Here is a 25,907-nt window from a genome sequence, read left to right as displayed (position 1 = left end):
ACAGGACACGAAAGGCACTAACCATTAAAGAAAGGAATGGTAAACCGGCCTTCACCAACATTGGTATGATATTGGGTAGAAAAGATAGAAATTGATGAAGAGAGCTTTTTTTTTTTTTAACATACTTATTGGAGTATAATTGCCTTACAATGGTGTGTTAGTTTCTGCTTTATAACAAAGTGAATCAGCTATACATATACATATATCCCTATATCTCCTCCCACTTGCTTCTCCCTCCCATCCTCCCTACTCCACCCCTCTAGGTGGTCACAAAGCACCCAGCTGATCTCCCTGTGCTATGTGGCTGCTTCCCACTAGCTATCTATTTTACATTTGGTAGTGTATATATGTCCATGCCACTTCGTCCCAGCTTACCCTTACCCCTCCCCATGTCCTCAAGTCCGTTAGAAAGAGAGCTTTAGTGAGCAGAGACAATTCAAACAAACCTGGATAAGAAAAACACTGCTGAGGAGTCTAAGATAAGGTCTTCTATGCAGAGGGACCATAATAAATAAAGATACAGAGGATAAAGTATACGGCACGTTTAACGAAGTATGGCAAGTAGACTTGTATGAACAGATTATAAGGTGTTTGACACGCAAAGCAGCTGAAGAAAAGTAATAGGAAAAGGTTATGAAGGGGTTTGGACTTTATCTTAAAGGAAACAAAAATTTGTCAAAGGCTTTTAAGCAGGAAAATTACACAATCAGGACTAAAGTTTAGAAGGGTAACTCAAAAAGCTCTGTAGTTGACGGACTGGATACATAAGAAACTAGAATCAGGGCAGAGTTAAGACAGATTTCACAAATTAGAATATTTACATACTCCAGCGTGACAAGAGGTATGCAAAGCTCCTAACAAACAGCTCTTTTTCAAAGCGTATCCAGTTTACTTGAATATCTGGGGGAAAACAATTTTACACTACAATAAGCACTGATGTTATACAGGCATATGCAACATTCATCATTTAAATGATGATGACAATGATAATGCCAATAATAATGCTTTTTTGAATCTTTATGTCTCAGGCATTCTCTAAAGCAAGCCCTTTATATAAACTAACTCACTTAATTCTCACAACAATAAGCAAGAAGGTACTATTAGAGTAACTTCTATCTAACTACAATATAGTTATTTACTCAGACATTTTGAATTTCTATATACCTTTTTACTTTTTATTTATTTTTTAATTAAGGCTTAACAATCCCTTATATTGCTGATGATAAAACTTGGTACAACTACTTTGGAAAACTGGTAAAAATCTAATGAATCTAAACATATATATGACCAAACATTTAACAGATATAAGTGCTGATGTTTACCAAAAGATATATATGTTTATAGCAGCTTTTTCATAACAGCCAAAAATCAGAAACAACTCACATATCCATCACACTTAGAAAAGTTATGTAATTTTCAGGGTCAGAGTAATAAATGGCCAAGCCAGAGTGCAAGCCCAAGGCTGTCTAATATCTAAATTCACACTCTCAGCCACTACCCTACACCTGAAAGAAATTATTTATATTCCTATGGCAGTGGCTTCAGGCTATGCTCATAGATCCAGGAGAGTGTTAAAAAGTATAGAAAGTTCTGAGAGGAGGCTACTGCAAAAGTCCAGACAAAAGATGATATGGCAGAAGGAAGGAGGCAGAAAAGGGATTTCTTTTATAGAAAGAAGAGAACCCAGTAACAAATCAAACATGCTAGCGAGGTGGCTTGGGCAACAGGACAAATGGTGAATGCAGAAGTAGGCAGAGATTGAGGGCTAAGTCAGGCATACTAAATTGAAGACGGGTGCCCAGGAGGCATCTGGATAAAGAAATATGAAGCTCAGGAGAGAAATCAGACTGATAAAAAAAACTTCAGATTCATCAGCATATGTGCATATCAGATTCCCTGAATAGAGAATAAAATCTCTAAAACAATATAATTAGTGTATTCTTCTGACAATTAATATTAGCTCACAGGAAGGTCTCTGTGGCCATCTGAAATTAATTTTGAAACTGTTAAAGCAGACAGAAGGTTAGTTAGAATGAAAAATCCTGTGGCGAAGGTATCACCTCTGCTATTAAGTATCCGAGAATAATCGTACAAAAGAAAAACATTTTGCTTTTTAAGGTAAGTGGCCAAAGTGGTTTCAGGCTGCTATCTTGCTACTTGGGAAAATCTTAAAATGTATTATAGCAAAGATGTAAGAGGCAGAAAGATGCAGCTTGGTTTTCTCACCAATCATAGCATTCATAGTGGTTAATTTTTGCTTCAAAAGGCAGCTTCCTATATTTTATTTCAATATCAAAATAATGCAAAAGGAAAACCAAGATAAAATTTGAGGTCACAGATACAATGTAAGAGTAGAATAATCATTAAAAAGTACATCCTCTGAACTTTTTATACTCAAAGGGTATGATTGCTTTGGGGGAGAGTTCTCAAAGTTCTAACCAGTGCAATAATTAAGAGAAAAAAAGTAGGGGTATAACATAAGGAAAGAAATGCACAAAATCATCATTATTTGCAGAAAGTCTGCATTACAAGAAAATCCAAGGGAATCAATAAAAAATACTGAGCTATAATGACAATTTTCACATAGTCAATTACAAAACGTGCAAAGTAAACACCTTCCCTCTTTGGCATCAATAACTAATTTTCAGAAAAGACACAATGGAAAAAATATCCCATTTCCAACAATATATATTAAACATCTAGGGAAAAACCTCCCCAAAAGTGTAGATCAGCGAGGGGAATAAAGAGTAAATGAAAGAACAGACAAGCCTCTTAAATAGAAGATCAACTATTGAAACGACATCAATTTATCCATAATTAACAAGTAAATTTAATACACTTCCAGTAAATACCACAATGGGAGAGTCTCCAAAATTGGGCAAAATGATTTAAAAATTCATTTGATGGGGGACAGAGAGACAAGGATATCCTAGACATTAAAAATAATAATAATGATATGGGACTTGTAGCAGATGTAAAATATATTATAGAGCAACAATAATTAAAACTATGCATTAGAACACAAATTGCCCAACTGCTCAGTAGAATGATACAGCAATGCCCAGAATCAGATCAATATAAAATAACCAATATTGCAATAGAAAAACATATTTTGAGTATTCAAGATCTTTATAAAAGAAATTTTTAAAAATAGTAAACCCAGTAGTGACCAAAGAAATGCAAATTAAAACAAGAAGATATCTTTTTTTCTTTTTTTTTTTTGCTGTACACGGGCCTCTCACTATCGTGGCCTCTCCCGTTGTGGTGCACAGGCTCCGGACGCGCAGGCTCAGCGGCCATGGCTCACGGGCCCAGCCACTCCGCGGCATGTGGGATCTTCCCAGACCGGGGCACGAACCCGCATCCCCTGCATCGGCAGGCGGACTCTCAACCACTGCGCCACCAGGGAAGCCCAAGATATCATTTTTTTAAATATCAAACTGACTTTTTAGTTTTAACAGTAATGCCTAGTGTTAGCTAGTGCAAGGAAATGAAAGCTTTTACACACTGCTCGTAGAACTAAAAACAGATACAGCCCTTCTGAGAGCAATTTAGCAATAAATATCAGAAGCCTTAATGTGTTTTTTTCTAAGCAAGCCCACTTCTAATACATTAACCAAAAGAAATGATGAGAGATATGTTCAAAGATTTATCCATAAAGATGTTTTTCCAGATTTTATAATACCAAAAATTTTGTAACAAACTAAATGTATAACAGTAGGGGGAAAGATTAAATAAATTATGATAAAGCCAAAAGACCTTCAGTAGAACATTTAATAAAATGAAGAAATGTTTAAAAATAACTGGAAGACAGTCCAAGACGGCGTACTATCAAGACGTGGAATTCGCGTCTCCTCACAACTAGGGCACTGGTGGGGGACCACAGACACCTAAGGGGATGGGAGGAATCCCCAGCAACTGGGTAGGACATGGGGTGTGGGGGGAGTGAATCGGGAGGAGAAGTGGAGAGGGGAAGGGACTGGCGCCCCTGAGGGGCAGCTGGGGGAGGGGAAGGGATCCCACCCCCGAAGGGGGAAACTGGGAACCATTGGGAGGGCAGAGGATCAACAGGGAGCCATGACCAGGTTTCCCCTGCCCACTTAGACCCCTAGGAACCTGCTGAGTTCCTGGGCCTGATCCTCTGCCCACTGAGGCCCCCTCCAGCCCACATGGGTCCTGAGGGAGTGGGAAGGAGGGAAGGGGGAGCAAAAGTAAAGGCTGGACCAGGACTGGCATGACTGAGGGGTGGCTGGGGTAGGGAAGAAGTCCCTACACCCAGCAGGACCCACCCACGGTTAGGGGTTCAGTGGTGATGGGGGAGACAGTGAGGGAGGGGTGAGAAAGAACATAAGGGAATGGGCCAGTGCTTTCCCTGTTCACTTAGGCACCGGGAAGCACCTGGGCCTAATCCTCTGCCCTCGGAGCATCCCTCCTGCCTCAAAGAACTCAAGCCCCGCACCTACACCCCCACCCAGGTCCCCGCGCCTCCATACTCGGAGACGCCCTCCAATGAGCTGGGCCTAAATCCCACCCACACACCCTCACTCAGGGACCAACTTCCAAACTCCTGAACTCCACACTCCAGAAGCCCTCCCTTCCACATGCTGCCTCTCCCCTTCTGCGCAGGTCCTAAGCAGAGGCCCTGCCCACACTTGAACATCACCTAGGCCCAGTCCCACCCTAAACCCCACCCCTGCCTAAGTTCCACCCCTCACCTAACCTCCACCCCCATAGTCAAGGCTTTTTTTCTTTTTTCCTCTTTTAGATTGGGGTTCTGTTTTACCTTGTTGATTCACTGTTGTTGATTCTTTTATATTTTCATTTCTCCTAATCTTTTATTTTTCTAATTTTATTTTATTCTTTATACTTTGTTAGTGATCTCTCCTTCTGGCTTGTTTCCCCCACCCCCACCCTTTTTTCTTTTTTTTGTTGTGGTTTTCTTTTACCTTGTTGCAACTGTTTCAATTATAGTTTTATTTTACCTAACATATTTTTTATCTTTCTAATTTTATTGTTTTCTATTCTTTGATATTGTACTGCTCCTTTTTTCTTTCTTTCTTCCTTTTTTTTTTTTTTTTTTTACCATGCCACAAAGCTTGCAGGATCTTGGTTCCCAGGCTGGAGGTCGGGCCTGAGCTCCTGTAGTGGGAGCTCCAAGTCCAAAACCCTGGACTAACAGAGAACCTCAGACCACAGGGAATATCAATCAGAGTGAGGCCTCTTGGAGGTCCTCATCTCAGCACCAAGACCCAGCTCTATCCAACTGCCTGCAAATTCCAGTGATGGATGTCTCAGGCCAAACAACCAGTAAGACAGGAATACAGCACCACCCATCAAAAAGAAAAGAAAAAATGACAAAAAATGACAAAAAATGACAAAAAAATATGTTACAGAAGAAGGAGCAAGGTAAAAACCTACAAAATCAAATAAATGAAGATGAAATAGGCAAACTACCTGAAAAGGAATTCAGACTAATTACAGTAAAGATGATCCAAAATCTCGGGAACAGAATGGAGAAAATATAAGAAACATTTAACAAGGATCTAGAGGAACTAAAGAGCAAACCAACTGTGATGAACAACACAATTACTGAAACTAAAAATACTCTAGAAGGAATCAATAATGGAATAACTGAGGCAGAAGAACAGATAAGCGAGCTGGAAGATAAAATGGTGGAAATAACTGCCAGGGAGCAGAATAAAGAAAAAAGAATGAAAAGAATTGAGGAGACTCTCAGAGACCTCTGGGACAACACTAAACGCACCAACATTCGAATTATAGGGGTCCCAGAAGAAGAAGAGAAAAAGAAAGGGACTGAGAAAATATCTGAAGAAACTATAGTTGAAAACTTCCCCAATATGGGAAAGGAACTAGTCAATCAAGTCCAGAAAGCACAGAGAGTCCCATACAGGATAAATACAAGGAGAAACATACCAAGACACATATTAATCAAACTATCAAAAATTAAATACAAAGAAAAAATATTAAAAGCAGCAAGGGAAAAGCAACAAATAGCATACAATGGAATCCCCATAAGGTTAACAGCTGATCTTTCAGCAGAAACTCTGCAAGCCAGAAGGGAGTGGCAGGACATATTTAAAGTGATGAAAGGGAAAAACCTACAAGCAAGATTACTCTACTCAGCAAGGATCTCATTCAGATTCAATGGAGAAATTAAAACTTTTACAGATAAGCAAAAGTTAAGAGAATTCAGCACCACCAAACCAGCTTTACAACAAATGCTAAAGGAACTTTTCTACTCAGGAAACACAACAGAAGGAAAAGACCTACAAAACCAAACCCAAAACAATTAAGAAAATGGTAATAGGAACATACATATCGATAATTACCTTAAATGTAAATGGATTAAATGCTCCAACCAAAAGACACAAACTGGCTGAAGGGATACAAAAACAAGACTCATATATATGCTATTTACAAGGGACACACTTCAGACCTAGGGGCACATACAGACTGAAAGGGAGGGGATGGAAAAAGATATTCCATGCAAATGGAAACCAGAAGAAAACTGGAGTAGCAATTCTCATATCAGACAAAATAGACTTTAAAATAAAGACTATTACAAGAGATAAAGAAGGATACTACATAAAAATCAAGGGATCAATCCAAGAAGAAGATAAAACAATTGTAAATATTTATGCACCCCACAAAGGAGCACCTCAATACATAAGGTAAATGCTACCAGCCATAAAAGAGGAAATCGACAGTAACACAATAGTAGGGGATTTTAACACCCCACTTTCACCAATGGACAGATCATGCAAAATGAAAATAAATAAGGAAACACAAGCTTTAAATGACACATTAGACAAGATGGATTTTTTTTTTTCAGTACTTGGTCCTCTCACCATCGTGGTCTCTCCACTTGCGGAGCACAGGCTCCCGACGCGCAGGCCCAGCGGCCATGGCCCACAGGCCCAGCCGCTCTGCGGCATGTGGGATCCTCCCGGACCAGGGCACGAACCCGTGTCCCCTGCATTGGCAGGTGGACTCCCAACCACTGCGCCACCAGGGAAGCCCACAAGATGGATTTAATTGATATTTATAGGACATTCCATCCAAAAACAACAGAATACACTTTCTTCTCCAGTACTCATGGAATGTTCTCCAGGATAGATCATATCTTGGGTCACAAATCAAGCCTTAGTGAATTTTAGAAAACTGAAATCATATCAGGGATCTTTTCTGACCACAATGCTATGAGACTAAATATCAATTACAGGAAAAAATCTGTAAAAAATACAAACACATGGACGCTAAACAATACACTACTAAATAACCAAGAGATCACTGAGGAAATCAAAAAATACCTAGAAACAAACAACAATGAAAACATGACGGCCCAAAACCTATGGGATGCAGCAAAAGCAGTTCTAAGAGGGAAGTTTATAACAACACAATCCTACCTCAAGAAACAAGAAAAATCTCAAATAAACTACCTAACCTTACACCTAAAGCAATTAGAGAAAGAAGAACAAAAAAACCCCAAAGTTAGCAGAAGGAAAGAAATCATAAAGATCAGATCAGAAATAAATGAAAAAGAAATGAAGGAAACAATAGCAAAGATCAATAAAACTAAAAGTTGGTTCTTTGAGAAGATAAACAAAATTGATAGACCATTAGCCCCACACGTCAAGAAAAAAAGGGAGAAGATTCAAATCAATAGAATTAGAAATGAAAAAGAAGTAACAACTGACACTGCAGCAATACAAAGGATCATGAGAGATTACTATAAGCAAATACATGCCAATAAAATGGACAACCTGAAAGAAATGGACAAATTCTTAGAAAAGCACAACCTTCCAACACTGAACCAGGAAGAAATAGAAAATATAAACAGACCAATTACAAGCACTGAAATTGAAACTGTGATTAAAAATCTTCCAACAAACAAAAGCCCAGGACCAGATGGCTTCACAGGCGAATTCTATCAAACATTTAGAGAAGAGCTAACACCTATCCTTCTCAAACTCTTCCAAACTATAGCAGAGGGAGGAATACTCCCAAAATCATTCTACAAGGCCACCATCATTCTGATACCAAAAGAAGATAAAGATGCCACAAAAAAACAAAACTACAGGCCAATATCACTGATGAACATAGATGCAAAAATCCTCAACAAAATACTAGCAAACAGAATCCAACAGCACATTAAAAAGATCATACACCATGATCAAGTGGGATTTATCCCAGGAATGCAAGGATTCTTCAATATATGCAAACCAATCAATATGAAACACCATATTAACAAAGTGAAAGATAAAAACCATATGATAATCTCAATAGATGCAGAAAAAGCTTTCGACAAAATTCAACACCCATTTATGATAAAAACTCTCCATAAAGTAGGCATAAAGGGAACTTACCTTAACATAATAAAGGCCATATATGACAAACCCACAGCCAACATCATTCTCAATGGTGAAAAACTGAAACCATTTCCTCTAAGAGCAGGAACAAGACAAGGTTGCCCACTCTCACCACTATTATTCAACATAGTTTTGGAAGTTTTAGCCGCAGAAATCAGAGAAAAAAAAGAAATAAAAGGAATACAAATCAGAAAAGGAGTAAAACTGTCACTGTTACAGATGACATGATACTATACATACAGAATGCTAAAGATACTACCAGGAAACTACTAGAGCTAATTAATGAATTTGGTAAAGTAGCAAGATATAAAATTAAAGCAGAGAAATCTCTTGCATTCCTATACACTAATGATGAAAAATCTGAAAGAGAAATTAAGGAAACACTCCCATTTACCATTGCAACAAAATGAATAAAATATCTAGGAATAAACCTACCTAAGGAGACAAAAGATCTGTATGCAGAAAAGTGTAAGACACTGATGAAAGAAATTAAAGATGATACAAACAGATGTAGAGATATACTATGTTCTTGGGTTGCAAGAATCAACAGTGTGAAAATGACTATACTACCCAAAGCAATCTACAGATTCAATGCAATCCCTATCAAACTACCACTGGCATTTTTCACAGAACTAGAACAAAAAATTGCACAATTTGTATGGAAACACAAGAGACCCCGAATAGCCAAAACAATCTTGAGAAAGAAAAATGGAGCTGGAGGAATCAGGCTCCCGGACTTCAGACTATACTACAAAGCTACAACAATCAAGATGGTATGGTACTGGCACAAAAACAGAAATATAGATCAAGAGAACAGGATAGAAAGCCCAGAGATAAACCCACGCACACATAGTTACCTTATCTTTGATAAAGGAGGCAAGAATATACAATGGAGAAAAGACAGCCTCTTCAATAAGTGGTGCTGGGAAAACTGGACAGCTACATGTAAAAGAATGAAATTAGAACACTCCCTAACACCATACACAAAAATAAACTCAAAATGGATTACAGACCTAAATGTAAGGCCAGACACTATAAAACTCTTAGAGGAAAACATAGGCAGAACACTCTATGACATAAATCACAGCAAGATACTTTTTGACCCACCTCCTAGAGAAATGGAAACAAAAACAAAAATAAACAAATGGGACCTAATGAAACTTCAAAGCTTATGTACAGCAAAGGAAACCATAAACAAGACCAAAAGACAACCCTCAGAATAGGAGAAAATATTTGCAAACGAATCAACGGAGAAAGGATTAATCTCCAAATATACAAGCAACTCATGCAGCTCAATATCAAAAAAACAGCCCAGTCCAAAAATGGGCAGATGACCGAAATAGACATTTCTCCAAGGAAGATATACAGATTGCCAACAAACACATGAAAGAATGCTCAACATCATTAATCATTAGAGAAATGCAAATCAAAACTACAATGAGATATCATCTCACACCAGTCAGAATGGCCATCATCAAAAAATCTACAAACAATAAATGCTGGAGAAGGTGTGGAGAAAAGGGAACCCTCTTGCACTGTTGGTGGGAATGTAAATTGATACAGTCACTATGGAGAATAGTGTGGAGGTTCCTTAAAAACCTAGAAATAGAACTACCACATGACCCAGCAATCCCACTACTGGGCATATGCCCTGAGAAAACCATAATTCAAAAAGAGTCATGTCCCACAATGTTCACTGCAACACTATTCACAATAGCCAGGACATGGAAGCAACCTAAGTGTCCATCGACAGATGAATGGATAAAGAAGATGTGGCACATATATACAATGCAATATTACTCAGCCATAAAAAGAAACGAAATGTAGTTATTTTTAGTGCGGTGGATGGACCTAGAGTCTGTCATACAGAGTGAAGTAAATCAGAAAGAGATAAACAAATACTATATGCTAACACATATATATGGAATCTAAAAAAAAAAAAAGGTGAACCTAGGGGCAGGACAGGAATAAAGACACAGACGTAGAGAATGGACTTGAGGACACGGGGAGGGGGAAGGGTAAGCTGCGACGAAGTGAGAGAGTAGCACTGACATACATACACTACCAAATGTAAAATAGATAGCTAGTGGGAAGCAGCTGCATGGCACAGGGAGATAAGCTTGGTGCTTTGCGACCACCTAGAAGGGTGGGATAAGGAGTCTGGGAGGAAGATGCAAGAGGGAGGGGATATGGGGATATACATATGCATATAGCTGATTCACTTTCTTATACAGCAGAAACTAACACAACACTGTAAAGCAATTATACTCCAATAAAGATGTTAAAAAAAAAGTGGAAAATATTAATGAAAAAACAAGTTAAAACAGTATATAATAGGATTTCAATTCTTGTGTGAATACATATGAACAATTATAACTGCATATATGATCAAAAGATTATACCCAAAATAATATTAATAGGATGGTAAGCTTACAGTTGGTTATTTTCATGTATTTCTTATGTAATTAGATAAAACTAATAAATATCACCTTTTAAAAAAACGATGGGGACTTCCCTGGTGGCGCAGTGGTTAAGAATCCGCCTGCCAATGCAGGTGACGTGGGTTCGAGCCCTGGACCCGGAAGATCCCACATGCCGCAGGGCAACTGGGCCCATGCAGCACAACTACTGAGCCCACGTGCCACAAATGCTGAAGCCTGTGCTCCTAGAGCCCATGCTCCACAACAAGAGAAGTCACCGCAATGAGAAGCCTGAGCACCGCAATGAAGAGTAGTTCCCACTTGCCGCAGCTACAGAAAGCCTGCGTGCAGCAACGAAGACCCAATGCAGCAAAAATAAATAAAGTTCAAAACTCAATTTAAAAAAAAACCAAGAATCTGTGACTATATATATAATATATATAATAGGATGGTGGAAAATATCTGTTCTTTGCTAAAGGAATAAACTATCTTATCACTCAGCAAAACATGACTTACCTGCTGACCAGGTTTTAGAACCTCATATGGCAATTTCTACATCTCACTTGGGGGCCAGCTTGATTTCTACCTGTTTCACAAACTTCCTCAGGTCTATATCAGTCTCTGTTTCCTCTGGAATTCCAGAATCTTGGCAGCAATTGAGTGTTCTCCTTTTCAATACCTATCACAACCCTATGTCCCTAATTAAAAGCCTTTCTAGCTTATCCAGTAATCGAGCTAATATATACACCTCAAAGGTTAGGAAAATGGGGTATAAATTCAGCTATCTGTCCCTGCACTAAATGGCTCTATCTAGATACTGATGCTGTTTTAGTTCTTAAACCTGGCTCTCACTTCTTAATGCCATCAGTATATCTGCCTCTAGAAATCTGAACTTCTTTTCATTCTCTTAACATCAAGAAATCAGATAATCTGGCTTATAAGAAATGTTTGTAAACTAAGAGTAAATAAGTAAAGAGAAAAATGTTTAGGCAACTCTCTTGAGAATAAAATTGCCAAAAATTCACTGCCCTTGGAGCTTTCAAAGGCTTTTTTTCTGATACCTATGGATGAGAGAGACTTTCTAGGAGTCCAGCTTTCCCAAGGGGAGATTCCAGCATGCCACTGAAGTAAAGGTTTTTTTCTTTCCCAATTCCTTTCTAGTGCCTGACTGTGTTCTAGAGACATGAAGATGCTGGGTCATTTAAATAATATAGTTAATCTCCATAACGTCCTACAGTGACATTCTGAGATGTAAATGTAACTAAACATATTTCCCAACACATAGATTAATTCATAAATTTATTGTTGCCTCTACTATTAACTTCATTCTTATTTATAATATTCTATTATTACTACCATTTATGGAATTCCAGGTACCATGCTAGGTACTTTACATGTATTATTTATAATCCTATCACAACTGTGTATAGAATAAACAGAATCATCATTTTCTGAATAAGAAATAAGAGGCAAAAAGAAGTTAAATAATAACTTCCCCAAGATCCCCGAGCCAGGATAACTGAAGCAGGGATTCAAATCTGGGTCTGTCTCCTACCAAACCCCACCCTCTTTCCACTCTGCAGGCACCATCATGTTGCATCTACTGGATATCAAGTTTCTGAGGATATTTCATTTCATTTATCTAGAAAAGACTAGGATGATATTTCTCTATCATTACGATTCAGGTCTCTCAGTGAGACTTAACATGTTTCTACCACCAGAGTTAAAAATCCACCAAAGAAACAATGTGAAGGATTCACAGCAATAATACTCCATCTCAGATAAAGCATAATGTGTGCTTATTTAATTTAATGAATATATCATAATGATATAGCTTTTTACATATATCCATAGCACATTTGAAGAGAATAAGAACAATGTATCTGACCAAGCTGCTAGATCCTGAGGTCAGAGACCATGTCTCATTTACCTCTATATCCCCAAGTCCTGTATGTGATAGATGTTCAACACCTCGTTGTTGATGAAAGTTAGAAGCAATGATTATCAACTCCTGAAAGTAATATTTTAAGATACCTAAAACATTTTGAGCAGCCAAAAAAGACCCCATGTTTCAAAAAAACTGGTTTTGGTCTGCAGGTAAACTTCCTACCTCTCGATCCTTGAGTTTCATGGCAAGCACCAACTGATGCCTGTGGTTAGTGAGAGCCTCCCGGTAATTTCCTTTGGAGAAGAATGCAGAGCCCAGATTCCCATGAGCTCGGCATTCTCCTGTCTGGTCACCTGAATTGGGTTTAAAAAAAAAAAAGATAAAATTTATCTAAGTTACAGCATTATTTATAATATATAATGGCCATCCTAATACAACAGCCACAGATTTACTAGCTAAGATTTCACTTGCCTTCTTTTCTTCTTCTAAAAGACTCTATGTAGGAAGTTATGGTCCTAGAAGTTAAATCTCTGGACAACTGTTATTGATGTTATAACATACAACTGCAGTCAGGGACATAAGTGTTCTGGAAATGAGAGGTCATTGCTTTGTTTCTGAACAACCATCAGCTTGTTGGTTCAGTCACTTTACTCCACACCTACCATAATATGTTGCTTCTTTACAAGTATGCTTCTTTACAAGTATGCTGACCCACCATATCTCTTCTCTTACTGCAATCCTCCAAGTCCTTGAATAATCACTGTGATGATTATCATAAACCACATTTTTTTTTAAAATGAGGAAACAGCAGCACAGAGATTAGGCAACTTGCCGAAGGTCACACAGCTAGTTAAGTGGCAGAGCCAGGATTCTAAACTCAGCGGTCTGGCTCCATAGTCCACACTCTTAACCACTGCACTGCACTATTTCGTCCAACAAAATGATGGTGCATTCTATTGTAGGCAAAAATGAAAATTAAGGTCAAAGATTCACCCACAAATCTATCATCTGAGATATTAAATCTGTGAGCCCATATCTCTGAGGAGGCAATGAATATGTTAATCCATATCTTTTGGCCTTTTGGGAGCTTGATACCTTGTTAAATGAAAAGCCCTAAAGACCTAAGTACTCTAAAACAGAGAATGTTCCCGAGGTACAATCACTTTTCATGGCACATACTACTCCCATTCACATCAGGTTAATCAGCTTTCTTCATTTCCTTTCTGTACTGAAATAAAGGAGAAAAGCATAACTCTACCTAAGGTCTTGGCTACATCCAAGTCCTGCTGCATGTATCCAGTGCTCTTCTCTGTGTTTCCGAGAGACCAGTAAGCACTGCTCAGCGCAGAGAAAACGGAACCTCTCAGTTTGAGGCTGCAGGTGCCAATCTTCAGAGCGGCTTCTAAGACAACCACAGAGGCCCCATGATGGCCAGCTGTCAGGAGTTCTTGCCCAACCACAGACACGACCACAAAGGGACTCTTGTCCAGTTTCATTTTCTGAAGCTGTTGATAAGTGGGCTCGAGGGAGTCTGAAGAAAAACAAAAGAAAATAAGAGAATATAGGCTTATACACAAAACAATCTTTTCCAATACACTCTAGAAACAAATGTTTATCATACCTTTTTATGGCCTGTTTCAGGTACAAACTCTTCAACCTTTCAATCTAGCACCACCCTTACTGTCCACTCATTCATATGACTGGGTAACACCAATGTCTTTCCAGTAATTTCCTTACATCACTTTCACATGCATACACCACACTTGTCCTCTCTTCTGGTCTTTCTTTGATCAGGACCCACCACTTTCCCTGAATGGTTCTCCCTTCTCTGACCTCCTGCCCTCTCAAAATATCACAGGCACATCACTCAAGTCCCACCCCTACTATATACAGGCAGACCTCAGAGATGCTGTGGGTCTACTTCCAGACCACTGCAACAGAGGAAATATCACAATAAAGCAAATCACATGAAATTTTTGGTTTCTGTGCATATCAAGAAGAAAAAAGAAATCGTCTGAGTTTACTAAGGTAAGATGAAAGACAAAATTAATGTTTATCTCATTTTATTTTCATGTTGTGGAAAGGACACAGATTAGGGGTCAGGAAGCCACAGGGAGATTCTTTCCATTTGAAGCTAGGTTTCAAAGTGGATGACCTCTAAGCTCCTTCTTCCTCCTCTTTTTTTTTTTTTTTTTTTTTGTGGTACGCGGGCCTCTCACTGTTGTGGCCTCTCCTGTTGCGGAGCACAGGCTCCGGACGCGCAGGCTCAGCGGCCATGGCTCACGGGCCCAGCCGCTCCGTGGCATGTGGGATCTTCCCGGACCGGGGCACGAACCCTTGTCCCCTGCATCGGCAGGCGGACTCTCAACCACTGCGCCACCAGGGAAGCCCTATTTTTTTTTTTAAAAGACTGTTGCAGAGCTAATGACTATAACCTTACAGTGAGGTAGCACTTGTAACACTTTTGTTGTTAGCTTTCCTGAAAAACTGTTTCACATTAGTTGTTCCACTGTGCCTATGTGAAAAAAAAAAAAAAAAAAACTATTGAAAGGTTGGTCTCTTTAAACTGTGAATCTCTCAGCCAACAGTACTGCATTAAAATGTAATTTTTACAATTTATGACTTCAAATCTCCACTTGCCACTAAGGAGCTCTCATCCGAATCAACATTACCACGGAAACCTCGAAACCTACTGGTGCCTAAAGCATTTTTCCCTTCAATCAGATCACTAAACAGAGAACAAAGAACATTTTTACACCTATCAAGATGCAAGCAGTACACAGTACCAGTAAACGTTTGCTAACCAATAGGGTTAAATACAGGCACAAGAGCCCAGGAATTGCTAGAACAGGAAAAGAACAATGCCACACTGAAATAACTGTGAGCAGAACTTTGATGGTATCCACTGATGGATTTGGCAGCCAGTGATGATCACACATTAGCATCCCAATGGCCAATTAGCAGAAGCAAAAATAACAGAATTTTAGAGCTGAAAAGACCTTGAAAACACCCTTATTTTATTTATTAAATTTATTTATTTATTTATTTTTGCAGTACATGGGCCTCTCACTGTTGTGGCCTCTCCCATTGCGGAGCGTAGGCTCAGCGGCCATGGCTCACGGGCCTAGCCGTTCCGCGGCATATGGGATCTTCCCGGACCGGGGCACGATCCCGTGTCCCCTGCATCGGCAGGCGGACTCTCAACCACTGCGCCACCAGGGAAGCCCTAAATTTATTTTTATTTATTTTTTTGGCTGTGTTGGGTCTTCGTTGCTGTGCGTGGGCTTTCTCTAGTTGTGGCGAGTAGGGGCTACTCTTTGTTGTGGTGTGAGGGTTTCTCACTGCGGTGGCTTCTCTTGTTGCGGAGCACAGGCTCTAGGCGTGCAGGCTTCAGTAGTTGTGGTGCGTGGGCTCAGTAGTTGTGGCTCACGGGCTCTAGAGCGCAGGCTCAGTAGTTGTAGCGCATGGGCTTAGTTGCTCCGCAGCATGTGGGATCTTCCCGGACCAGGGTTCGAACCCGTGTCCCCTGCATTGGCAGGCGTATTCTTAACCACTGCGCCACCAAGGAAGCCCAACACCATTATTTTAGAAATGAAGAATCTGAGTATTTAAGTATTGAGTATTCACGCAAGGTCAGATAGCTTGGGACAAAGCCAAGGCAAGAACCTATTGCAGGGCTCTAAGTCCAGGCTCTCTGATACTATACCGGGCAAAATTCTTGTTCACACAAGAAGTCAATTCCAGCTGATTTTAAGCAGGGAAGAAATGCACTGAGTGGCTACTGGGAAGGGTGGAAAACCAGGCCTCCAGACCCACAGTCAACTTTTGTGAAAAAGTTCCTGGTGAAGGCAACATCACCACTGCAAGTAAACACAGGACATTGCAGCTTGTAATTCTGCCTCCACCACTACTAAATGCCGCCCTTGGAAAACGGATGTCACTATTGCCACCTGCCACCACTGGAACAAATTCTGTATATCCTTTCTTCTTTTAGCCTTTAGCTCCTAATTCAAAGGTGGAGTCCCAGGTGCAAAGGAGGATGCGAAAATTAGGATCTGATGTTTTCAACTTTTATAGTGGAAGGCAAGGAGGCAGAAGTAAAAGACAGGGAGTTCCCAAAACACAGGAAGAGTGTTCAGACACAGATGGCACGAAATGACTGATGGACAGCAAAGATTCTACTTTTCAGCTGGTGATTATTGTAACCATTGCAACCATGGCTAAGTTCAAAAAAAGAGCCATCCAATAGAGCCTCTAAAACTACACAATCGTAGAAAGAAGAGAGAACATTGCCACAGTTAGAGGACCAAGGGAAATACTTGGAAGATTTTCAGAAGAAAAGGAAATCTTCATTTGTACAAATTTTTACTAAATAAAAATGAAACGGAAGGATTAAGAGGTAAAAGATCAAATTTCCATTTGTGGTATATAGGAAAGAGACTATACATATATAAAAAGATAAATTATAATGCAAGCTCAAATACAGTATATGTTATAAGAGTTTGGAAAAGGGAATGATTATCAAGGGTAATCAGAAAACTTCATAAAAACAGAACCTGATTTCTTAAAGAAAGGGTAGGACTTAGACAAGTCTTTGTACTTTCTTCTGTGAGTAGAGGGTATTTTAGGCAGGTTTGTCCTAAACAAAGGTGCATGGAATGAAAGATAGGTACATGGAATGAAAAGGAATGATGAACAGGGCAGCTTGAATGGCCCAGAGAATATTTATGGGGAAGGAAGCTGATGTGGAATAACACAGAAAATACTGAGCTAAGGATAAAGAGACCTGGATTTCAAAGCCACATAACCTTACTTTCCTCACTTTGTCAAATGTATCACAATTATGATTGTGGTGATGGTTACATAAATCTATACACGTTATAGATAAGTATATGTCAATATTAAATACATATGTGTATATACATGTAAATGTATCTATGTTTGCATCTATGCATGTGTAAAGATATATACACAAAAAGTCCATTTCACTTGATGTAAATTAAAAAAATTTTAATGTCAAACTTCTCTGCTTTGGGCTGTAATTACGTCTCATTTGTCCATACTCACTAATCAGAAGGTCTGGTTAGCAGTTGTACACTCATTTGATAAATAAAAGTGGTAAGATAAGTTTTTTTTTAATGTATAAAAACTGTATAGGCTGCAGAGTGAAGTAAGTCAGAAAAAGAAAAACAAATATCGTATGTTAACGCATATATGTGGAACCTAGAAAAATGGTACAGATGAACCGGTTTGCAGGGCAGAAATAGAGACACAGATGTTGAGCACAAATGTACGGACACCGAGAAGGGAGAGTGGCAGGGGCGGGGTGGTGGTGGTGTGATGAATTGGGAGATTGGGATTGACATGTATATACTAATATGTATAAAATGGATAACTAATAAGACTGTGCTGTATAAAAAATAAATAAAATAAAATTCAAAAAAAAAGAAAAAAAACTGTATAGGCTGGATTAGGTGATCTATAAGATTCTTCCCAACTATACTATTCTATGATTCTAATTCCTATTCTACAGTAAACTTTGGCTGTTAGCAAAAGGACTAATTGTGTGATTTTCTCAGACTAGATGGAACAGAGTTTTGGCAGCCTGTAGATGTAAAGATGTTTTCCTTTATAGAAATCATGCATAATATATAAAATATCCAATGTCAAAACAACTTCATAAGAATGTAAAGGCACTTTGCAACAATCATTGAACACCAGTTATGTGCTTTCAAAATGTAAAGGCTTTAAGAATTTAAGATAAACAAAGTCACATTTCCTGACACTTGAAAACCTTGTAAGAATGTAGTAGAAGCTAATAATAAACAAATAATCACACTCAACTAAAAGATATACTATATTTATTTCATCAGTTCTGCATATTCATTCACATTTTAACATTTCTGAATTTGAGATTTAATGTCCATGAACCCAGTGGTGCCTCACAATGGTTGGTTATTTCTATGTCTAAATGGGGCTAAAAGAATCCTTTCAGTTTATATAAAATAAAAAGTTAAGTGATAAGAAAGAAATTTACTTATCAGCATTTTATTTTTTCTTAGTAATATATAAAATAATGACACAACTTTCAATCCAGATTTCTCAGCATTGGTAGGATGTGCTATGGGACCACAGAGGAGAAAGGTGCTAGCCCTACTCAGGTAGGTCTAGGAATGCTTTCCAGAGGTAATGACATCTCAATAGAAATCGGAGCTATGAGAAACTAGTGTTTTCCAGGAACTGCAGGTAGTTTTAGCTGGGAATATCTTGGTAATGAGAATAAAAGAGAAGTAAGATCTTTTATACTAAGGTAGTTGGCCTTTATCTTGTAGACAATGGGGAAAATTCAGAATTATGAATAAGAGAATGACAGATCAAACTTACACTTTAGAAAGTTCATTCTGGAAGGGAAGCAAAGCATGGACTGGTTTGGAAGAGATAATAGCCAGGAAAACCAGTTAGAGAAAAAGTCCTGTATTTGCAATGACAAAACAGATGGACAGCAAGGGATAAATTTCAGACATATTTAGAATTTTAAAATTTACAGAATTTGAGGAATAAATGCATTAACAGGCACAATGCCTTATTCCAAAGTAATGATACTCTACTGACTGTCTCCTATGAATCACCTTCAAGGTAACTAAAATTTTTACAGACTTCAATCTGTCTCAGGTACTATGAAGACATTCTGCAGCCTTCCAAGTTATCCTTATAATATTTAATTAGCATACATGACTAAAAAGCTTCAACTTTCCTAAAAACCTGGTGATACCACTACCAATTATTACTGGATATAATATAATACTGTACTGCAAACTCAGAAGACTGGAAGAAACAATTCTGGAATGAATCTCCAAAACAGGGATCCAAAGAGAGAACAGCAACCACTGACAAGGTAAGAAGGTAACCAAAGTATAATGAGAGTAAAGTATAGCCCAAAAACCAAAATTTAGAGGTAAGGTTCGTAATATCTAATTATTTTTAATTTTTACCTTTTCTTAGGCTAATTCCTTAGAGGGGAAACTAAATTAAAAACCACTGGGCTTGTCACAAAAGGACAAATATTGTATGACTCCACTTATATGAGGTACCCTGGTAGTTGCCAGGAGCTGGGGCGGTAGGGGAAGATGAGGAATTATTGTTTCATGTGTACAAAGTGTCAATTTGGGAAGATGAAAAAGTTCTGGAGACAGATGGCAGTGATGGGTGCACAACGCTGTAAATATACTTAATACCACTGAATTGCATAACTAAAAATGTTATGTACATTTTACCTTAACTGGAAAAAAAAAACAAAAAACTTTTGGTTCACACTAAAAGGAAAACTTAACCCTCCCCCCAAAAAAAGAAAATAAAAACTGACATGTTTAGCTCTTTGTCTAAGCCACTTCATATTTTTCTGGGTTCATTTGTGAATTTATTTATATCCTACTTCATTACAAAAGGATTCAAAGGCCTTCTATAGAAATAAGGTGGAAAACACAGAAGTCAGAGTGAGTGGAAAATAAAGTAAGGAAAACTCAGCTTAGAGACTATAAGCCCTGGCACACTTCCTAAAGGTGGACAGGACACTAAGCTCTAACGCTTCACAGAGGACAAAGCAAAATAAAGGATCACTTCAGATAATTCCCAAACGTTTTAGATAAAAATACACCAATGCTCAGGAGAAACGCAGTTTTTCCAGGCACCAAGTGCTCAGCAAAAGGACCATGTGTGCTGTGCAGTGTTTGTTCCACACCCACAACACAAATACAAGAGCAAGCTTACCACTGCTGCTACTTCTTTCCACAGAGAGAAGAAGGGCATCACACTGCACAGGGAAACTGTCTTAAAGGGGCCTGCCTTTACATGCCAAGGCTTGATTCTCAAAACAATTATTAGGGGACTTCCCTGATGGTCCAGTGGTTAAGAATCCGCTTTCCAATGCAGGGGACGCAGGTCCAATCCCTGGTTGGAGAACTAAGATCCCCGCATGCCACAGGGCAACTAAGCCCATGCGCCACAATTACTGAGCCTGGGCACTCTGGAGACCGTGTACCACAACTAGAGAGAATCCCACGCGCCGCAACTAGAGAAGCCTGCATGCTGCAATGAAGAGCCTGCATGCCACAATGAATATCCCGTGTGCCACAACTAAGACCCAATGCAGCCAAATAAATAAATAAATATTTTTAAAAAACAATATTAGGAGGTACTTATTATCACACCCCTTTTACAGATAAGAACTGAGGTGCAGAGAAAGGAAGCAACCTTGCTCAGTCAAGGGGATAGCAAATAGCAGTACTGGAATTAGAGCCCAACCTTTGGGGGAAAAGTCAGGTTTTTTTTAACATAACATTTCAGAAACAGGCCCTCTGTGCAAAGTGACTGCCACTTAAAAGAGAATCAGAGGGAAAGAGTTACCAAGGGTGGACTATCAGGTAAATAAAACGTGAGCCCCAATTTGACTCTGAGAGAAAAGCTTATATATTCGAGCCATTTTCTACCAGTACTTCATAAAATCAGCTTCCTGGATCTTCTGAAGCTGGTAGAAACACCACGACAGGTGATAGCCTATAAATGTAATAGTCTTTAGATTACCAAATTAACAAGAGGATAGAAAATATACACAAGAGAACCCTCAGCAAGAAGCAGCCCTAGCGTCTTTAGAGGAACAAATAAAGGTAAACACAGTCTCACTTTGTAATTACATTATTAAATCTGCCGTTGGCAGTAGTACTATGCTACACCATCCAAATTTACATAAACATTTATAGATACAATGAACTGAAATTGCTGAAAGACTATCTAAAAAGGAGAAATGGAAAATAGTAAAAGGATAATTTGAGGGTCATTAAAGAGTCTCATTTTATATTAATACTTACTTGGACATTTACATAAATGATTTAAGGGAAATACATTACACATAGTGATGTAAATATATCTACAGGAAAAGTAGATTATCTGATATCTGGTTGTTGAGCATGAATGAAACCACAAAAGTAAAGTAAAAAAGACTTAATGCAGTTAGCAATATAGGCAACAACAAAATTTTAAAAATCAAGTAAGTTCCAAAGTGGATTAATATATTTATTTGGGAACAAGAGTATATTACTATAGATTAGCCCTATCTTTAAAAAAATCTTGAAACGTCCCCAAAAGGCCAAACCACAGGAACGCTGTGCACATCGTGGGAGCTTTGTTTGCTTACAGAAGCACTGGACGAGGGAGCTTCCCTATTGCGTCTCAGAATTGCAAAACAAAAACAACTGACACAACAGATCAGACCTACATGTAAAGTGTCCTGGACTGCAGAGTTACGCAACAATGGCAGAAACTGAGAACGCTGCAGGAGGCTAAAATAAACAGTGGGTAAAAAATGGGCAGCAAATGATGACAGATTTTGTGAATTATAACCATATGACAAAAAGAGAGGTCATTAAGATGTTAAATGATGCACAGAACAACGCTGTGCAAAGCAACAGTCTTTCTATAAAATGTTGATGAGAAAAGCCCACCTGGAATAGCTACAGTGGTAAAGGCAATACCAAAAATAAGTAAGTTAAATTGCTTTAAGGAAAGAGAAGAAAATATTAAAGCACTCCAGGCACCTGTAAGATGCAGCTTTTTCCAGGGTCGCCCTTAGGTCACTCAGTATAAGATGGGAAAGAACATGGCACAGAAAACCCTAAGGCTGAAAGAAGCACTGAGCTTTTTCTTGCAGTGTAGAGAAGATTTTCTTATATTTATCTAAACAAATTGCTTCAAAGGCAAAACGGTAAGTATGATTCTGCTGATCTCAACACATTCACTCCAGTATACTAAGGCAGCGGCAGAAACACCTCAGAATAAAGAAGGGATATCTTCACGAACTAAATAAAAAATGTTCCATGTAAATTACTTGCAGAGGGATACAGGGAGAGAATGAGAAAATACTAGAAAAATGGAAAGGAGAGACAGATTGATCTTTTTTGTTGTCCATTCCCCCCCCCCAACCCCCAAGTCATGGAGCTCCAAAGTACATCTGCTTTAAGTCAGAGTTTATTAACAGCAGGTCCCCCAGTGGGAAAAGCCATTAGGTTCCTGCAGCAAAGACTCAGCTTTGTATGGGGTTATAAAATCGCATGAAGAGAGGCTTCCTTTCCACTTTTTTTCTAGAACATGAAATCTTCGCCTTCAGGAAAGTTTTTTTTCTTTTTTTTTTTTTTCTTTTTCGGTACGCAGGCCTCTCACCGTTGTGGCCTCTCCCGTTGCGGAGCACAGGCTCCGGACGCGCAGGCCCAGCGGCCATTGCTCACGGGTCCAGCCGCTCCGTGGCATGTGGGATCCTCCCGGACCGGGGCACGAACCCGCGTCCCCTGCATCAGCAGGCGGACTCCTAACCACTGCGCCACCAGGGAAGCCCAGGAAAGTATTTTTTTATAGCTATGAATTGCTCAGAGGCCATACGAGTACCATTTAGTTAATCAAACTTTTACTTAGCACATATTTTGAGCCAAGTACCATACTAGCCTGTATATTAAAATTATCTAATGCTGCAAACATTTTCAAAACTAAATAAATTACCTAATGATACTGCCACCAAAATTTTTAGGTTAATTCAAAAATGTACCATTTCAGAAACAAAAATAGAGTTCTGCTTGATGTACCTAATTAGTGTGGAATGTCATTAGCTGTCTACTATTTGCCATCAACCTGCCTTAGTGTCTCCATCACATCTTTATGACAACTGGTGTACACTTTCAACCCAATCTTCCCAAGAACTCCTTCCTCAAAAATCAATGTTTCTCAAAGGGAAGCCAATCTGATTTGAGCCTTAGAACTCCTCCAACCTCCACAGTACTATTTTCAATCTACTGTTTTCCCAGAATACCAATTGGTATACTACAGAAGTAGTATAGGAGAAAACCATGTATCTACCATGTTTCTCTCTCTTTCAAGTCAACATAATCTCTTAATGCTCCTCTGAAAAATGTTAGACATAGCCTACAGTTAGATCCATATTTCCTCTCATGAAATGTTTAATGTCTTCTCTTATCTGTTTATTTCTAGATGGCATATTGGTCCAACTGAGCAGATCAACTTACTAGTAGAGGTGTTTTGGTTTAGAGGTACAAAATCTTAGAACTACAAAAAACATAGGGATTCCTAATGTAACCCTAAAATCCAGAGAATTTGATTCATTTACCCAGTCATACAGTTAGTTAACAAAAAATTCAAAATATAATCTAGGTCCACAAACTTCCAGTGGCCTTACCACCATCCCACTGTTCTTCATTAATGTCACCTATTGACAGTGATTCCTTGTCTTTCTTGGTCTAAAATATCCAATCTTAGCTAATTTCATAACCTATCCATTCTCAATGCCTGAGTCTAAAGTCTTCAAAGGCTAGAAATGTTCTAATGTAAATTAGTGTTGGACCAAATACTTTCATCATATTTACCTCTCATGGGAGATTTCATGGCTGCTTCTACCATCCCCACCAGAAGCTGGAGACTCTTGGGGTCCTGAGCCAGCCCAGATGCAAAGGCTGCCAGGGCATCGGCATGACGTCCAAGGTACTGGAGGGCAACACCCTGTCGGAAGTATGCCTGGAAATAAAGAAAAGATAATGCATGTTTTACTTATACACAATGCTCCACCAAGGCTGATGAGGATTCTTGATTAGAACAACAGGTCGGCAGAACTAAACTTGAGGTGGTCCTGGTTCAAAAACCTAGTAAAGTGTTTATAATCAAATCTGACTTCTCTGAACATCATAAAATGTAAGCATACTTCTTTCAGACAAATTACGTTTAAAACTTTCATTCTCTTCCCTTCTAGAACACATTGATTTTATCACATTCTTTGGTATTTATTCACATAGTACTTTTACTTTTTTTTTTTGATGATCTTTAAAATCTTTTATCCCAACTTTAATAGCATAAGCTCCTCAAGGACAGGGGTTTGGAGATTTCTTTACATGTCACCAAAGTATCTGGTATAGCGCAAGACAAATGAGAGATATTCAAATTCCACTTATTTTATACTTCTCCTCATTAATTAAAGGGATAAATCAATATGTGATTAGTATTAAGATAACTGTAATGAGTAACACAACATGGTTACATTTTATGTGGTGTTTCAGACATAATATTTTAAAACTGTTATTAAAAATACATGTGCTTTGCTTAGAAACAGAATAAGATTGCTGTCCTTTGTATTGTTTAATTGGATTGGTTAAAAAAACTAGTATTATCAACTGTGAATATAAGGAAACAACTCTCCTTCCAGCTAATTGCAGAAAGGGCCAGAAAATTAATAAAATATTTAAACTTCAGAATGATCTTAAGAATGTGTAGTTTGTTTTTGAACACAGAGTAAAAACAAGTAAATGATCAATGTGTTACCAGTATTTAACCAGCAAAGGACCTTGTACCCGATTAAATAACACATAAAACTGACATATTATTAATGCATTCATGCTTATACGACACCTGCTTCTAAAATACTTGGCCACCTATTTAGCTTAAATACTTTTACAATACTCTATGTTTGTAACACAAATGTAACTTTTTCAGTCCAGTATACTTTGCAGTTGTAACAAATTGTATTCATGGAATATAAATGAAGTTTCAAAAAACTCCTAAAACAACTACTCAATTAATTTAATATACAATTTTATAATTTTATATTACGCACACATACAGTGAAAGAGAGCACCTTTTATGTTTATAAAACATATTTACTTATTTCATTTTTGTATCTAAACTTTGAGGTAACGTAAGATAGGCAATACTATTCAGTATTTCTATTAAGAAACAATCCATAAACAGAATGAATACTCAAATTATTATGAGCTATTCAGATTTCTATTAGTTTAAACTACTAGCAGCTGTTAAAACTCAGACTCCAGTAAGACAATAACCTGTAAATGCACTTTCATTACTAATTGATAAGATCACTTCCTTTCACTGGACTCAGCCATTTTTTAATCTTTAATGTCTTTATACACATTTTTTACCATCCTTTTCATTTCACATTTTAGGTGATTTCTATAATCCAAGAGGCAATATGTACCACATTCCAACTAAAATTAACTATAGTTTACATAATTCTATATTAAAGCTAAACTTAAAAAATGTATTTATATATGTGTGTGTGTGTGTGTGTGTGTGTGTATACTCTGTAAACTGTAAACTCTATTATTTATGGAGAGAGACAAAATGTGTCTGTAGTAATGATTTCAG

At 38.3% G+C, this 25,907-nt stretch overlaps 1 protein-coding gene across 5 annotated transcripts in view; it reads right to left on the bottom strand.

Moving 5' to 3' along the window:
• The window catches only part of TTC28 (tetratricopeptide repeat domain 28), a 594,505-nt gene that overhangs the window by 271,545 nt on the left and 297,053 nt on the right, over nt 1-25,907 (bottom strand). For all 5 annotated transcript variants that reach the window (XM_079943481.1, XM_079943479.1, XM_079943480.1 and 2 more), the window contains 3 exons: nt 24,122-24,269; nt 13,957-14,229; nt 12,921-13,051 (listed from right to left, as the gene is read on the bottom strand). In XM_079943481.1, coding sequence (XP_079799607.1) covers nt 12,921-13,051; nt 13,957-14,229; nt 24,122-24,269 — 552 coding nt within the window. The remainder of the gene's footprint in view (nt 1-12,920; nt 13,052-13,956; nt 14,230-24,121; nt 24,270-25,907) is intronic.

Source organism: Stenella coeruleoalba (genome assembly GCF_951394435.1).
Source record: "Stenella coeruleoalba genome assembly, chromosome: 14".
In the NCBI taxonomy this organism is placed as follows: domain Eukaryota; kingdom Metazoa; phylum Chordata; class Mammalia; order Artiodactyla; family Delphinidae; genus Stenella; species Stenella coeruleoalba.
The sequence above is the reverse complement of the archived record's forward strand: the minus strand, read 5'-3'. Positions and strand labels throughout refer to the sequence as shown.